General features: G+C 45.9%; 1 protein-coding gene across 12 annotated transcripts in view; it reads right to left on the bottom strand.

The window, feature by feature from the left end:
- dlg5a (discs, large homolog 5a (Drosophila)) overlaps positions 1–17,709 on the bottom strand; it is a 259,461-nt gene that overhangs the window by 39,291 nt on the left and 202,461 nt on the right. For 5 of the 12 annotated variants that reach the window (XM_072491581.1, XM_072491587.1, XM_072491590.1 and 2 more), the window contains 5 exons: positions 10,854–11,037; positions 9,569–9,722; positions 5,007–5,120; positions 3,477–3,607; positions 3,280–3,381 (listed from right to left, as the gene is read on the bottom strand). In XM_072491581.1, the coding sequence (XP_072347682.1) occupies positions 3,280–3,381; positions 3,477–3,607; positions 5,007–5,120; positions 9,569–9,722; positions 10,854–11,037 (685 nt within the window). The remainder of the gene's footprint in view (positions 1–3,279; positions 3,382–3,476; positions 3,608–5,006; positions 5,121–9,568; positions 9,723–10,853; positions 11,038–17,709) is intronic. The other 7 variants (XM_072491584.1, XM_072491592.1, XM_072491591.1 and 4 more) reach the window with 4 other exon arrangements.

Below are 17,709 nucleotides of genomic sequence, written 5' to 3'. Positions count from 1 at the left end.
GCTGATTCGGGGGAACCACAGATTTGAACCAGGGAGGTGGGATGGAAATTTTCGGAAATGGGAGAAGGAGATTAAGACACTAAAAGATTTGTTTCTTAGGGGTCGGTTTGTAGGATTGAAGGAGCTGGAAGCGAAGTATGAGCTGGAGCAGGGGGAAATGTTTAGATACATGCAGATTCAAGATTTTGCCAGAAAGGAGATACAGACCTTCCCGTGGAGCCAGCCTCCACATTGCTGGAGGAGGTGCTGACGATAGGGGGACTGGGGAAGGGGGTATTGTCAGTGGTTTACGGAGCTATTTTGGAAGAGGAGAAGGCACCACTGGAAGGGATCAAAGCAAAGTGGGAGGAAGAGTTGGGAGAGGATATGGAGGAGGGGTTCTGATGTGAGGTGCTCCGGAGAGTGAATGCCTCCACCTCGTGCGCGAGGTTGGGGCTGATACAGCTGAAGGTGGTATACAGAGCACACCTCACGAGGGCGAGCCGATTTTTTGAAGGAGTAGAAGATGTGCGTGAACGTTGCGGGGGGTGGGGGGGGGTGATTTGCTAATCACATTCATATGTTTTGATCCTGTCCAAAGCTAGAGGATTACTGGACGGAGGTTTTCAGGGTAATTTCTAAAGTGGTGCACGTGAAACTGGACCCGGGCCCCCGGGAGGCCATATTCGGGGTGCCGGACCAGCCAGGTTTGGAAATGGGTGCGGAGGCAGATGTTGTAGCCTTCGCCTCGTTGATCGCCCGAAGGCAGATCCTGATAGGTTGGAGAGGAACCTCTCCACCCTGTGCCCTGGCGTGGCGGGAGGACCTGTTGGAATTCTTGACTCTTGAGAAGGTTAAGTTTGAACTGAGGGGAAGGATGGAGGGGTTCTACAATTCATGGGCATTATTCATTATGCACTTTCAAGAACTGGATAACATCGAACATTAGTTGGGGCCTGTGGGTGGGAGGGTTGGGGGGAGGGGGGCTGTGTGTGTTAATGGCGACTATGGGTGATCCCTCATTCCTTTTTGTCATTTGTTTTTGTGAACATGCGGGCTAATGTTTGGGGTTTGATGGGAGGATGGGATCGTTGTTATTGACATAGGAATTGACATATTTATTACTCATTATTGTTGGTGGGTGTAAATTTGGGAGAAAATGTGAAAAAGGAGAAGAATAAAAGATATATATTTTTTAAATGCGTTGCAGCACAACAGACCTATTTAAAAGTATCTAGGCTGATGTTTTTTTCTTGCGCAGGTGCCTTACGACTTATGTGTGATAAGAAACATTAGAAATGTGTATGTCATTACATTGGTGAGGCAAGAAGCAAGGTTTTAAGTCCTGGTCCATGTTCTTCAAAGCCAAACATTGCCATAGCAACTCAAGACTAGACGTACACAGAAAGGGTAACCAGTTATATCACATCCAATGAGAAAATAAAATGATTGTAAAGTACTAGAGAAGTCATTCCATTCCTTCCATACACTGCCACGTCCACAATTTGCTTTTGATGCACCAATATCCTCAGGGTTATCATTGACCAGAAACTGAACTGAACTAGCCATATAAATAGAGGGACTACAAGAGCAGTTCAGAGGTGTGAAACGCTGTGGAGAGTAAGTTACCTCCTGGTTCTCCAAAGCCTGTCCACCATCTACAAGGTACAAGTCAGGAGTGGGATGGAATTCTCTCCACCTGCCTGGATGGGTGCAGTTCCAACAATACTCAAGAGGCTGGACATCATCCAGGACAAAGCTGCCTACTTGATTGCCACTCCATCCAACACGCTCAACATTCGCCTCCTCCCTCCACCATTGGTGCACAGTGGCAGCCGTGTGTACTACCTACTAGATGCGCTGCAGCAACTCTCGTTCAACAACACCTTCCAAACCCACAACTTCTACCACCTAAAAAGACAAGGGCAACAGGTTTATGGGAATACCACCACCTGCAAGTTCCTCTCCAAGCCTCGCCACCATGCTGCCATTCCTTCACAGTTGCTGGGTCAAAACCTGGAATTTCCATCTAACAGCACTATGCGTGTACCTACACCACATGGACTGTAGCTCTTCACCATTACCTTCTCAAGGGTAATTAGAGATTGGTAATAAATGCTGGCCTTTCCAGCGATGGCTAAATCCTGTGAAAGAATATTTTTAAAATATAGAAAAATTAAGAATTAAATTGATCTGATTTAAGGAAATTAAAATGCTTTCCCGATTTATTCACACAAAATACTTAAACACAAGCATGTCCATCATCCTTCTGAGAGATAATTTAATTATTCTTAATTGACTAGGCTGGCAAGGCTGGAGGCCATTACTAAGGGCAATGGTTTGATGAGCACATCCAACTCATGCTGGACTGAGTCAGCCAAGTCACAAATCTGACTGAGCAAACTGGGTAGACAAAAGACCCTCAAGAACTTGACTTAACTTGTTGCAGTTGAAAACAATAGCACACTAGGAAGGTTATGAACATCTGGTATAGTCCACGCTGTATAGCTCTATTTATTTGGCAGGCTCAAAGTAAAACCATTTCTGGAACGTGTGCAAATAAGCCTATTAAAATTAATTGAAGAATTTAAGCCTGAACCTACCCGGCGTGTTGCAGAGATATGAGCAAGCTGCCAACTGTCTGCAGTATCATAACTGAAGCAACATCAAAACAATTACAAGGACTTTTAATAATGCATGATTTATAACCTGGGCGTAATTCAAATAGCAAATTTACTTGTAATTAAACTCAAAATGCATCAATACAGACCTCTATGGCCATAATTTCCCAATGCAAACCCTTGAAGGTGTTAGAAACTATTCTATATGGTCATAGAATCACCGGATTTACATTGCAGAAGGAGCCATTCGGCCCATCGAGTCTGCACCGGCCGTTGGAAAGAGCACCCTACTTAAGTCCACGTCTCCACCCTATCCCCGTAACCCCACCTAACATTTTGGACACGAAGGGGCAATTTAGCATGGCCAATCCACCTCACCTGCACTGTTGGAGGAAACCAGAGCACCCGGAGGAAACCCACACAGACACGGGGAGGATGTGCAAACCCCACACAGACAGTCACCCGAGGCTGGAATTGAACCTGGTACCCTGGAGCTGTGAGGTTGCAGTGATAACCACTGTGCCACCCAGCCGTCATTTGCTGCGGTTGAAGAAAACGTAACCACACACACCATTCACTTGATAAATTACTCATCTCTGTTTCCTGTGCTCCAGAGGGAGCACGGGGGCTGGGGGCAAGCAAAATGACCAGAATGCGTAACAGTTAAATCATGCGTTACCTCTGTCGGAGCCTGTTGTCAATCGAGGGTATCGGGTGTTTGATGGGATTCGAATACGTCCACTTTTACTTGGAGCAAAAGCCAGGCTGTTCGATGAACCTGCTGAGAAACCAAGAGGGATGGTTCAATGGTCACCCATCTGCAAAGAAATCTGACAGTATTCCAAAAAACAATCAAACGAGCAAGTGAAGAGTTACCAATACGGGCACTAGCAGGCAGAGACTGAGTCCCGTGGGATGTTGTGCTTCTGGAGGACTCCGATAAATCACTCGAGTGTTTGTGATCTGGGCCAGTCAAGTCCAAGCTGTGATGGGCATGATGTTGTGGGCTGGGAAGCAAAATAATAAGTTGAATTCCATTCTCGTTTTACATTAGCAAGTAAAATTATTCAAGAGTGCAAACCCAAAACATTCATTTACAAATGATAATATTACATCAGTTTAATCCTCTTTTTGCAGTGTGTCCAACGCCAATCATCATTCCATTTCGCCACCAAGCAGTTCCAGAGATCTTATCTAACTATTACAACCAATTCTGTAGCTTGAGTTGCAGGAATGATCAGATCTCGTCCAGCAGATCTACTTCCTTGAATCGCTTCCCACTAAACTGTTGATCACTCAACTTTATCCCTGGCACCCAAGCTAGTTGACATGTAAACAATTGTCCCATCTCAAATATTGTCCCTTCTCCCTTATAAGATGACAGTCATCAGCCTCCTCTCCATTAGAAAGACTTCCTACCTTCATCTCTTTGCACCTGCTGCTCAAACTCTTACCTATCCTTTTCCAGACTCATCTATTCCATTGCTCCTTTTACTGGTCCCCATCCTCCATTAGATCCCAAAACAGTGAAGGAAAGGCAACATATTTCCAAGTCAGGATGGTGTGTGGAGCTTGCAAGGGAATTTGCAGATAGTGGTGTTCCCATGTGTCCACTGGCCAAGTCCTTCCACGTGGTGAAGGTCACGGGTTTAGAACAAAGAACAATACAGCACAGGAACAGGTCCTTCGGCCCTCCAAGCCTGTATCGGTCATGATACCAACCGTTGCCACTTTTCGAGGGTATTGTTGAGGGAGCTTGGCAACTTGTTGGCGGTGCATCTTGTGGATGACACTTCATTCTGCCACTGTGCGTTGATGGTGAAGAGGGTGGATGATTTGATGTGGTGTATGGGAGACCGATCAAGCGGACTGCTTTGTCCTGGATGGTGTTGAGCTTCTTGAGCGTTGTTGGAGCTGCACTCATCCAGGCAAGTGGGGAGTATTCCATCACACTCCTGACTTGGAGATGGTGGACAAGCACTGGAGAGTCAGGAGGTGAGTTACTCGCTACAGAGTTCCCACCCTCTGACCTGCGCTTGTTGCCACAGTATTAATAAAGCTAGTCTAATTAACTTTCAGGTCAAAGGTAAACCTCATCGCTTCCCCTCCCCATTAAGGCCCTCCTTACAACCTGCCTCTTTGACTATGCTTCTGATCACCTTCCATAATCTTCTTCAGCATTCATTTCCTTTTCGATTACATTTGTGAAGCAGCACAAGATGTTTTCAAGATTAAAGTTATCCTGTAAATCCTACGTTGTTGTTGTAGCAGTACATTCAATACTTTGTTATTTTAAGGTCCTATTTTACAGCTGCTTCACACGATACACATTGTGGCATTTTAACTTTTTTGATAAGTCTGGTTTAGCCAGACCATATCTATACTGAACGTTTTAAGTATTCTCACCTAAAACTGTCAAAGGCATGCACAGATTCTGGGAAGCAAATTGCACTCTGAGGCCTATGTCGGGTCCGTGGAGAACCATTAAAACTTTCAGTTGGTGAATGGTTCCTTGTTCTACTTTAAACAGGAGGAAAACAAACTGTAAGTGATTTTTAAAAAAGTTTTTTAAAAAATTTTTATTAAATATTTTATTGAAAATTTTTGGTCAACCAACACAGTACATTGTGCATCCTTTACACAATATTATAACAACACAAATAACAATGACCTATTTTATAAACAAAAAATGAATAAATAATAAATAACAAAAATGAAAACTAGCCCTAATTGGCAACTGCCTTGTCACAAGTAACACTCTCCAAAAATATAATTTAACAGTCCAATATATAATTATCTGTAGCAACGACCTATACATACTATACAGTATATATTAACAACCCTGAGAGTCCTTCTGGTTCCTCCTCCTCCTCCCCCCCCACCCCCACCCCCACCCCTCCCACCCCCCCCCCCCCCGATCCTGGGCTGCTGCTGCTGCCTTCTTTTTCCCATTCCGTCTATCTTTCTGCGAGGTATTCGACGAACGGTTGCCACCGCCTGGTGAACCCTTGAGCCGACCCCCTTAGGACGAACTTAATCCGCTCTAGCTTTATAAACCCCGCCATGTCATTTATCCAGGTCTCCACCCCCGGGGGCTTGGCTTCTTTCCACATTAGCAATATCCTGCGCCGGGCTACTAGGGAAGCAAAGGCCAAAACATCGGCCTCTCTCGCCTCCTGCACTCCCGGCTCTTGTGCAACCCCAAATATAGCTAACCCCCAGCTTGGTTCGACCCGGACTCCTACTACTTTTGAAAGCACCTTTGTCACCCCCATCCAAAACCCCTGTAGTGCCGGGCATGACCAAAACATATGGGTATGATTCGCTGGGCTTCTCGAGCACCTCGCACACCTATCCTCCACCCCAAAAAATTTACTGAGCCGTGCTCCAGTCATATGTGCCCTGTGTAATACCTTAAACTGAATCAGGCTTAGCCTGGCACACGAGGACGACGAGTTTACCCTGCTTAGGGCATCTGCCCACAGACCCTCCTCGATCTCCTCCCCCAGCTCTTCTTCCCATTTCCCTTTTAGTTCATCTACCATAGTCTCCCCTTCGTCCCTCATTTCCCTATATATATCTGACACCTTACCATCCCCCACCCATGTCTTTGAGATCACTCTGTCCTGCACCTCTTGTGTCGGGAGCTGCGGGAATTCCCTCACCTGTTGCCTCGCAAAAGCCCTCAGTTGCATATACCTGAATGCATTCCCTTGGGGCAACCCATATTTCTCGGTCAGCGCTCCCAGACTCGCGAACTTCCCATCCACAAACAGATCTTTCAGTTGCGTTATTCCTGCTCTTTGCCTCATTCCATATCCCCATCCATTCCCCCCGGGGCAAACCTATGGTTGTTTCTTATCGGGGACCCCCCCAAGGCTCCAGTCTTTCCCCTATGCCGTCTCCACTGTCCCCAAATCTTCAGTGTAGCCACCACCACCGGGCTTGTGGTGTAGTTCCTCGGTGAGAACGGCAATGGGGCTGTCACCATAGCCTGTAGGCTAGTCCCCCTACAGGACGCCCTCTCTAATCTCTTCCACGCCGCTCCCTCCTCCTCTCCCATCCACTTACTCACCATTGAAATATTAGCGGCCCAATAATACTCACTTAGGCTCGGTAGTGCCAGCCCCCCCCCTATCCCTGCTACGCTGTAAGAATCCCTTCCTCACTCTCGGGGTCTTCCCGGCCCACACAAAACCCATGATGCTCTTTTCAATCCTTTTTAAAAAAGCCTTCGTAATCACCACCGGGAGGCACTGAAACACAAAGAGGAATCTCGGGAGGACCACCATCTTAACCGCCTGCACCCTCCCTGCCATTGACAGGGATACCATATCCCATCTCTTGAAATCCTCCTCCATCTGTTCCACCAACCGCGTTAAATTTAACCTATGCAATGTGCCCCAATTCTTAGCTATCTGGATCCCCAGGTAACGAAAGTCCCTTGTTACCTTCCTCAACGGTAGGTCCTCTATTTCTCTACTCTGCTCCCCTGGATGCACCACAAACAACTCACTTTTCCCCATGTTCAATTTATACCCTGAAAAATCCCCAAACTCCCCAAGTATCCGCATTATTTCTGGCATCCCCTCCGCCGGGTCCGCCACGTATAGTAGCAAATCGTCCGCATACAAAGCTCTTCTCCTCCCCTAAGTACTCCCCTCCACTTCTTGGAACCCCTCAACGCTATCGCCAGGGGCTCAATCGCCAGTGCAAACAATAATGGGGACAGAGGGCATCCCTGCCTTGTCCCTCTATGGAGCCGAAAATATGCAGTTCCCCGTCCATTCGTGACCACGCTCGCCACTGGGGCCCTATACAACAGCTGCACCCATCTAACATACCCCTCTCCAAAACCAAATCTCCTCAACACCTCCCACAAATAATCCCACTCCACTCTATCAAATGCTTTCTCGGCATCCATCGCCACTACTATCTCCGTTTCTCCCTCTGGTGGGGCCATCATCATTACCCCTAACAACCTCCGTATATTCGTGTTCAGCTGTCTCCCCTTCACAAACCCAGTTTGGTCCTCGTGGACCACCCCCGGGACACATTCCTCTATTCTCATTGCCATTACCTTGGCCAGGACCTTGGCATCTACATTTAGGAGGGAAATAGGTCTATAGGACCCACATTGTAGCGGGTCCTTTTCCTTCTTTAAGAGAAGCGATATCGTTGCTTCAGACATAGTCGGGGGCAGTTGTCCCCTTTCCTTTGCCTCATTAAAGGTCCTCGTCAGTACCGGGGCGAGCAAGTCCACATATTTTCTATAGAATTCGACTGGGAATCCATCCGGTCCCGGGGCCTTTCCCGCCTGCATGCTCCTAATTCCTTTCACCACTTCTTCTACCTCGATCTGTGCTCCCAGTCCCACCCTTTCCTGCTCTTCCACCTTGGGAAATTCCAGCCGATCCAAGAAGCCCATCATTCTCTCCCTCCCATCCGGGGGTTGAGCTTCATATAATTTTTTATAAAATGTCTTGAACACTCCATTCACTCTCTCCGCTCCCCGCTCCATCTCTCCTTCCTCATCCCTCACTCCCCCTTTTTCCCTCGCTGCTCCCCTTTTCCTCAATTGGTGTGCCAGCAACCTGCTCGCCTTCTCCCCATATTCGTACTGTACACCCTGTGCCTTCCTCCATTGTGCCTCTGCAGTGCCTGTAGTCAGCAAGTCAAATTCTACATGTAGCCTTTGCCTTTCCCTGTACAGTCCCTCCTCCGGTGCTTCCGCATATTGTCTGTCCACCCTCAAAAGTTCTTGCAGCAACCGCTCCCGTTCCTTACTCTCCTGCTTCCCTTTATGTGCCCTTATTGATATCAGCTCCCCTCTAACCACCGCCTTCAACGCCTCCCAGACCACTCCCACCTGGACCTCCCCATTATCATTGAGTTCCAAGTACTTTTCAATGCACCCCCTCACCCTTAGACACACCCCCTCATCTGCCATTAGTCCCATGTCCATTCTCCAGGGTGGGCGCCCTCCTGTTTCCTCCCCTATCTCCAAGTCCACCCAGTGTGGAGCGTGATCCGAAATGGCTATAGCCGTATACTCCGTTCCCCTCACCTTCGGGATCAATGCCCTACCCAGCACAAAAAAGTCTATTCGCGAGTAGACTTTATGGACATAGGAGAAAAACGAGAACTCCTTACTCCTAGGTCTGCTAAATCTCCACGGGTCTACACCTCCCATCTGCTCCATAAAATCTTTAAGTACCTTGGCTGCTGCCGGCCTCCTTCCAGTCCTGGACTTCGACCTATCCAGCCCTGGTTCCAACACCGTATTAAAATCTCCCCCCATTATCAGCTTTCCCATCTCTAGGTCCGGAATGCGTCCTAGCATCCGCCTCATAAAATTGGCATCATCCCAGTTCGGGGCATATACGTTTACCAAAACCACCGTCTCCCCCTGTAGTTTGCCACTCACCATCACGTATCTGCCCCCGTTATCCGCCACTATAGTCTTTGCCTCGAACATTACCCGCTTCCCCACTAATATAGCCACCCCCCTGTTTTTCGCATCTAGCCCCGAATGGAACACCTGCCCCACCCATTTTTAAAAAAGTTTTTTGACCCGATATACAATACTTGTTCCAGAATTTGGTTCTAACGTGGTTTTTAATGTTGCACATGTCCTGCAAAAGGTTTGTACAATAAACTTCTCAGTTGCATATTATTTGAACACAATAATGATATACAAATTCCAGTTTTAAGCTACTTACATTAAATTAAACCCTAGAACCTCGTGCTATAATCAGTGTTAAAATACACATATCTTTAACTAATAAAGTTTAGCATTGCTGTACAGGCAGATTAACAGTTTCATTTTTAAAACTTGTACAGAAGTACCCTTCTTCTGGGAATATATGCTCGTTAGGAATCGAAAGTGCATTATAGGAGCATTTCTGTTATATTTCCTTTTAAAAATTGCCCAGGGAATCTGGATTGCTAACCAAATCGATTAATACCTGTGCTGTGGATGGGGGTGGCACATCTGACTAGCCATGGAAGGATAGTTTCCACTGTGAACCATACGACTGCGAACCGTGAAGAAAGGAACATTTGGATTCCGCAGGACCGCTGTCACGGCTGGACAAGGCACAAAGTTTCGCTGTACACTGCCTATGTATAAAAGGTAGAAATTAAATTTAAATGGCCACACCGCCAAAACAAACACCTTCATTTATATAATCGTAAATGAAAAGCAGGCGACAAACTGAAGCAGAAGAAGTGAGCACTGCTCACAGGAAGCCAACAGTTCAAACATCCTGTTACTCAATTTGAAAAATGTAATTACGGTGCAGAAAGGGTGGCATCCAGTGAGAACTTAACGCTTGGTCCTCCTGCCAATGGAAGAGCTTCTCCTTAACTCTATAAAACAAATCAATTACTTTGAACACCTCTTGTCAGATTTTCCCTGCTCAAAGGAGTGCAATCTCAGCGTTTCCAGTCTCTCCCAATGATGGTGCTTGGCCCTGGGCCAGTTCTGGTAAATCTCCTTTGCACCCTATCGAAGGCTGTCACATCCACTCTGAAGAATTGGACACAATACCTCAGCGGAGGCCGAAGCAGTGCCAAGTTTAACTAGCTTGCTTCTGTACTCTCTGCCACTGTTTATAAAGTTGAAAATTCAGAAGGCTGATAACAGCCATATCTCCTTGTCCTGCCACCCTCAAAGAGTTGTGTACGTGAACTGTTCGATCTCTCTGCTCCTGCGCCCTCTTTTAAATTGCATCATTCAGATATTATTGCTTCTCCCTGTTCTTCCTTCCAAAATGCATCTAGAATAAATCTGTAGCAATAAACATCATTTCCAAGTTTTTTATTTGAACTGAAATCCAGTTTCGCCTACTACATATACACTGCTATAGGTGCAAGATGTGTATCTGCATCAAGGCTAGAGGCCTACTCTATCTGGTTATATTTGTTACGTACATTGCTTAACCGAAGGATCCAATATTTTTCATCTCTACATAATTGCATTCAAACGGAGCATCCACTACTTTAACTGGAACTTTGGCTTGCCAACAATATTTAGATTTGACAGAATAATTTAAATTTCCTGATCAACAATAACTCTCATCTTCAATTCCCTCTCCAAAGGTTTTGACGCCAGTTTTAAAAAAAATGACATTTCAGAAAAGAAATGAATCAGGAATGCGATTCAAAATGCTAAAATGAACCAAATGAGGGAACAGGCATGTTTCTTAATATAGCACCAGATGTCCCAAATGTTTCTTGCTGTAAACCAACCTGCTGATGCTGGACCATTATAGACTGTTGACACATAGCCACCACTGTGCCTATGTGAGCGTTTTGGTGTGTACCGGTGCCATTCATGTAATTCCAAAGACAGGCACTCTTCACTTGTATTGTATTTGAGAATTGGTGAGCAAGATGCATGACTGTCATAGTGCGAGTGAGAGTCGACACTTTCCTGTGAATATCAATAACGGCACTCAAATTATCAATATAATTATCAGTATAACAATTCCTCATCAGACGACGAATGGGCTCCCAGGTTATTTTCTTAACTTGTTTTTTAAATATTTTACCTGCAGCTCGTTACCTTTTCTAGACTGCACGTTCATCACTTCACCTCTCCGGCTCTCTCTTGGTGACACCAACGTTATTACCGTGCTAAAATGGAAGCCCATTCATGCCCGATGTCATTGCTTCTCTTCAACCAGCAAGTATGCGTGCATGACCCTGATTGATTTTCCTCAGGATTTCCCCCCTTTCAATATTTGGAAGTTTCTGAACTTCCCCAGGCCTCCGACCACTCTAGAGCTTACTATAATGGAAACCTATTTATGACATCCCTCCATCTTCCTCAACATCATTTCCATTACATCTTTGCAGCATGAATCCATTTCTTAGTTTTTAAATGCCCCTTTCAGAGAATTCTGCCTGTTTCTTGTGCAGTTTTCCACCTGTAATCTCAGCTGCTTCCATGCTGCATTTTTCCAAGTTATTGCAACCAATTTGTATCACTTCATTTCAATACAAATCTTGCTGGCTATTGTCGTGCTTTTAAGTTGTTCTTGTGGGTAATCGATGAACAAAGGGGTAATGAGTGACAAACTTTAAAATCCACCTATTTTTGCTCATCAATTTCTGTTCAATTTTGAACAATCGTTCATATCAAGTATTGCTGATGTCATTGGGCAAACAAGTTACACAAATGTATGAAATATAACAATGCAAAGGAACAAAATTCAAACATAAAGCAGATATTAACTGCTTTGTAAAGCACTTGAGCTGTGGGTAATGATGACCGTAAAGCTGCGCTTAACTCAGCTCCTCGAGCTGCACTTAATTTTCCAGTTCCCCAGAAATCTACTTTTGACTAAATGTGTGCTTTGTTGAGGCCTCTCGTTCAAAAAAAAAGTCAACGCTGTGCTTTAACAATTAATTATATAGAAATCACTGCATATCTGAGAGCAGGTACAGCCTCAAAGGTTAGCTAGACAAGCACGTTTGAATAGGAGTTGCTATTTTCCTGTGGGATGAGGTTGCTATTCCATAGGGCATTGTGTTTATTAACCTCCTACAACGAATTTGCTTCAGTGCCAGTTTATCACTATACAGGGTACCTGTCTGTGGCACACAATTCTGAAGGCAGAAATTGCTTTATGGATGATTGGACATGAATGGATTACATTTTGTGTATTTCCAGCTCGGAACGCTCACTCACTGGTGCACAAACACATTTACCAAATTCTGGACACACTCAATTTTATTTTATTGCAAAAATACTTCATCACACCACATGGCATTTATATCCCTGTTTCTAGAGCATGAAGACAAACTTTGATAACAGGCCAGGTCAACTTCCACTGTTTAATCCTGCATCCCAAAACATCATTGTGAACAATGTGTAGAGTTAATTTTGAAAGTGAAATGAAAATTAAAGTCGCCATTGTGCCCGAGGACCATAGGCTGCTCTCCATTTTTGAGAGAGAGCTGACTGGTGGTGGTTTAACCTGTGGGTTACCACACCTCAGTCAAGGGGCAAGGTTGAAAATGTGGGACCTTCATGGATAACCTGAGCCGGTGCGGGAATTGAAGCCGAGCTGTTGGCGTTGTTCCGCATTACAAAGAAACTGTCCAAACAACTGATATAACCAACCCCCATTTCATACTTTACTTAGATGGCAAAAGTTGTGTACGCTGCTGGAAAAAATGTTCGGCCCTGATCTCCTGCTCGACTCTCCCAAATTCCTGCCATAATTTCAGCAGGAGATTGACTTTTAGGGCAGGATTTACCTCACAAACCTGCTGCAGCGAGATGTGGCCCGTCATTGACCAGCTATGGGATCTTCGGGTCCTGCCATTGTCAACAGGGCTTCCCGTTGAATGTACCCCTCGCCACCAGGAAACCCGCAGCAGGGGTGCGACGTTGACTGGAACAGATGATTCCACCACTTGAACGGCCGGAAGGTTCCGGCCTTAGTTTTTCACTCCGCTTCTCCCGATTATCTGATTTCCCACCACAGAATACCTATGGAAGTTCTAGCAGCACATCTTTCACCTTGCTCAGAATTAAATCCAAATATGTGAAGGTTGGGTGGATTGGCCATGCTAGAAAATTACCCCTTAGTGTGCAAAGGTGCGCAAGTTGGGTGGGTTGGCCATAATCAACGTGTGTGGTTGTGGGGGTAGAGCAGGGGTACAGGCCTGTGTAGAGCGCTTTTCGAGGGTCAGTGCAGACTCAATGGCCTTCTTCTGCACTCTATGAAGTTTTCCTAGATTGGTTCTGGTGTTTAAATAACATGCCAAAATTCATTACCCAGACTTACAATGAATAACAGTTATATGATGAAGTACCGTGGATAAATTGTACCTGTGGAACTGTACCCCAACAAGGAATCAGCACTTTAAGGAAATGAGGTAGGGGAGGAACTTGGCAAGAAAAACAGATTATTTTGCATCGTGGTCATATGTACGCATTCCTATCTCTTACAACAGTCCTTAAAAAATTCAAACCTGTCCAGGTATCACTATTTACAGTGATCAAAAATATGTCAGGTTCTATCTCCGAATGGTTCCAACACCACCTAACTGCGCACTGTTGATGAAGCTCTTTCTTGTGTTTGTCACATCCCGTTAATTTGACATTGTCTGCTCTTGATGACTTCAGTCTGAACAGCAACACAGATTTCCTACTCCATCTCCTCCAGTTGTTTCTGCATCTATACTGATCTAACTAAGCCAAATAGGTCAAATACCCCTCTTTGGGGAAGTCAGTTCAAAAGATGCCCAGGTAGATATTATAAATGAATTGTCTCTCATCGCTGACTATTGCCAATGCCTTTACCTAAAAGCAACGCATGCATAAAAGTAGGTCACATGAACCTACCCCACCATTCAATGAGGCCATAGTTGATCTGTAATCTAACTCTATATCAAAAGTCACTCAACAACACCAACTACCCTAAGAATTCCAAATGTTGCCAAATTTTCACCTGATAGTAGCCATGTGGCCTTCCTAGATGGGGATGTGTACTTTGGTCTTTTTCCATTGATTCTCGGTTTTAATTTCTCATCTAAACGGTTATAGAACATAGAACAATACAGCGCAGTACAGGCCCTTCGGCTCACGATGTTGCACCGAAACAAAAGCCATCTAACCTACACTATGCCATTATCATCCATATGTTTATCCAATAAACTTTTAAATGCCCTCAATGTTGGCGAGTTCACTACTGTAGCAGGTAGGGCATTCCACGGCCTCACTACTCTTTGCGTAAAGAACCTACCTCTGACCTCTGTCCTATATCTATTACCCCTCAGTTTAAAGTTATGCCCCCTCGTGCCAGCCATTTCCATCCGCGGGAGAAGGCTCTCACTGTCCACCCTATCCAACCCCCTGATCATTTTGTATGCCTCTATTAAGTCTCCTCTTAACCTTCTTCTCTCCAACGAAAACAACCTCAAGTCCATCAGCCTTTCCTCATAAGATTTTCCCTCCATACCAGGCAACATCCTGGTAAATCTCCTCTGCACCCGCTCCAAAGCCTCCACGTCCTTCCTATAATGCGGTGACCAGAACTGTACGCAATACTCCAAATGCGGCCGTACCAGAGTTCTGTACAGTTGCAACATGACCTCCCGACTCCGGAACTCAATCCCTCTACCAATAAAGGCCAACACTCCATAGGCCTTCTTCACAACCCTATCAACCTGGGTGGCAACTTTCAGGGATCTATGTACATGGACACCTAGATCCCTCTGCTCAACCACACTTTCAAGAACTTTACCATTAGCCAAATATTCCGCATTCCTGTTATTCCTTCCAAAGTGAATCACCTCACACTTCTCTACATTAAACTCCATCTGCCACCTCTCAGCCCAGCTCTGCAGCTTATCTATATCCCTCTGTAACCTGCTACATCCTTCCACACTATCGACAACACCACCGACTTTAGTATCGTCTGCAAATTTACTCACCCACCCTTCTGCGCCTTCCTCTAGGTCATTGATAAAAATGACAAACAGCAACGGCCCCAGAACAGATCCTTGTGGTACTCCACTTGTGACTGTACTCCATTCTGAACATTTCCCATCAACCACCACCCTCTGTCTTCTTTCAGCTAGCCAATTTCTGATCCACATCTCTAAATCACCCTCAATCCCCAGCCTCCGTATTTTCTGCAATAGCCTACCGTGGGGAACCTTATCAAACGCTTTGCTGAAATCCATATACACCAAATCAACTGCTCTACCCTCATCTACCTGTTCAGTCACCTTCTCAAAGAACTCAATAAGGTTTGTGAGGCATGACCTACCCTTCACAAAGCCATGCTGACTATCCCTGATCATATTATTCCTATCTAGATGATTATAAATCTTGTCTCTTATAATCCCCTCCAAGACTTTACCCACTACAGACGTGAGGCTCACCGGTCTATAGTTGCCGGGGTTGTCTCTGCTCCCCTTTTAGAACAAAGGGACCACATTTGCTGTCCTCCAGTCCTCTGGCACTATTCCTGTAGCCAATGATGACATAAAAATCAAAGCCAAAGGTCCAGCAATCTCTTCCCTGGCCTCCCAGAGAATCCTAGGATAAATCCCATCAGGCCCCGGGGACTTATCTATTTTCAGCCTGTCCAGAATTGCCAACACCTCTTCCCTACGTACCTCAATGCCATCTATTCTATTAGCCTGGGGCTCAGCATTCTCCTCCACAACATTATCTTTTTCCTGAGTGAATACTGACGAAAAATATTCATTTAGTATCTCGCCTATCTCTTCAGACTCCACACACAATTTCCCATCCCTGTCCTTGACTGGTCCTACTCTTTCCCTCGTCATTCGCTTATTCCTGACATACCTATAGAAAGCTTTTGGGTTTTCCTTGATCCTTCCTGCCAAATACTTCTCATGTCCCCTCCTTGCTCGTCTTAGCTCTCTCTTTAGATCCTTCCTCGCTACCTTGTAACTATCCATCGCCCCAACTGAAACTTCACACCTCATCTTCACATAGGCCTCCTTCTTCCTCTTAACAAGAGATTCCACTTCCTTGGTAAACCATGGTTCCCTCGCTCGACGCCTTCCTCCCTGCCTGACCGGTACATACTTATCAAGAACACGCAGTAGCTGATCCTTGAACAAGCCCCACTTATCCAGTGTGCCCAACACTTGCAGCCTACTTCTTCTCCTTATCCCCCCCAAGTCACGTCTAATGGCATCATAATTGCCCTTCCCCCAGCTATAACTCTTGCCCTGCGGTGTATACTTATCCCTTTCCATCATTAACGTAAACCTCACCGAATTGTGGTCACTGTCCCCAAAGTGCTCTCCTACCTCCAAATCCAACACCTGGCCTGGTTCATTACCCAAAACCAAATCCAACGTGGCCTCGCCTCTTGTTGGCCTGTCAACATATTGTTTCAGGAAACCCTCCTGCACACACTGTACAAAAAACGACCCATCTATTGTACTCGAACTATATCTTTTCCAGTCAATATTTGGAAAGTTAAAGTCTCCCATAATAACTACCCTGTTACTTTCGCTCTTATCCAGAATCATCTTCGCCATCCTTTCCTCCACATCCCTAGAACTATTAGGAGGCCTATAAAAAACTCCCAACAGGGTGACCTCTCCTTTCCTGTTTCTAACTTCAGCCCATACTACCTCGGAAGAAGAGTCCCCATCCAGCATCCTCTCCGCCACCGTAATACTGCTCTTGACTAGCAGCGCCACACCTCCCCCTCTTTTGCCTCCTTCTCTGAGCTTACTAAAACACCTAAACCCCGGAACCTGCAACATCCATTCCTGTCCCTGCTCTATCCATGTCTCCGAAATGGCCACAACATCGAAGTCCCAGGTACCAACCCATGCTGCCAGTTCCCCTACCTTGTTTCGTATACTCCTGGCATTGAAGTAGACACACTTCAAACCACCTACCTGAACACTGGCCCCCTCCTGCGACGTCAAATCTGTGCTCCTGACCTCTATACTCTCATTCTCCCTTACCCTAAAACTACAATCCAGGTTCCCATGCCCCTGCTGCATTAGTTTAAACCCCCCCAAAGAGCACTAACAAATCTCCCCCCCAGGATATTTGTGCCCCTCAGGTTCAGATGTAGACCATCCTGTCTGTAGAGGTCCCACCTTCCCCAGAAAGAGCCCCAGTTATCCAGAAATCTGAATCCCTCCCGCCTGCACCATCCCTGTAGCCACGTGTTTAAATGCTCTCTCTCCCTATTCCTCATCTCACTATCACGTGGCACGGGCAACAACCCAGAGATAACAACTCTGTTTGTTCTAGTTCTAAGCTTCCATCCTAGCTCCCTGAAAGCCTGCCTGACATCCCTGTCCCCTTTCCTACCTATGTTGTTAGTGCCAATGTGGACCACGACTTGGGGCTGCTCCCCCTCCCCCTAAGGACCCGGAAAACACGATCCGAGACATCACGTACCCTTGCACCTGGGAGGCAACATACCAAACGTGAGTCTGTCACGCTCCCACAAAATCTCCTATCTGTGCCCCTGACTATAGAGTCCCCAATTACTAATGCTCTGCTCCTCTCCCCCCTTCCCTTCTGAGCAACAGGGACAGACTCCGTGCCAGAGGCCCGTACCCCATGGCTTACCCCTGGTAA

This window comes from Scyliorhinus torazame, chromosome 28 (genome assembly GCF_047496885.1).
Source record: "Scyliorhinus torazame isolate Kashiwa2021f chromosome 28, sScyTor2.1, whole genome shotgun sequence".
NCBI classification, from domain to species: Eukaryota; Metazoa; Chordata; class Chondrichthyes; order Carcharhiniformes; family Scyliorhinidae; genus Scyliorhinus; species Scyliorhinus torazame.
Note: the sequence above shows the minus strand (reverse complement) of the source record. Positions and strands in the feature narration are given on the sequence as shown.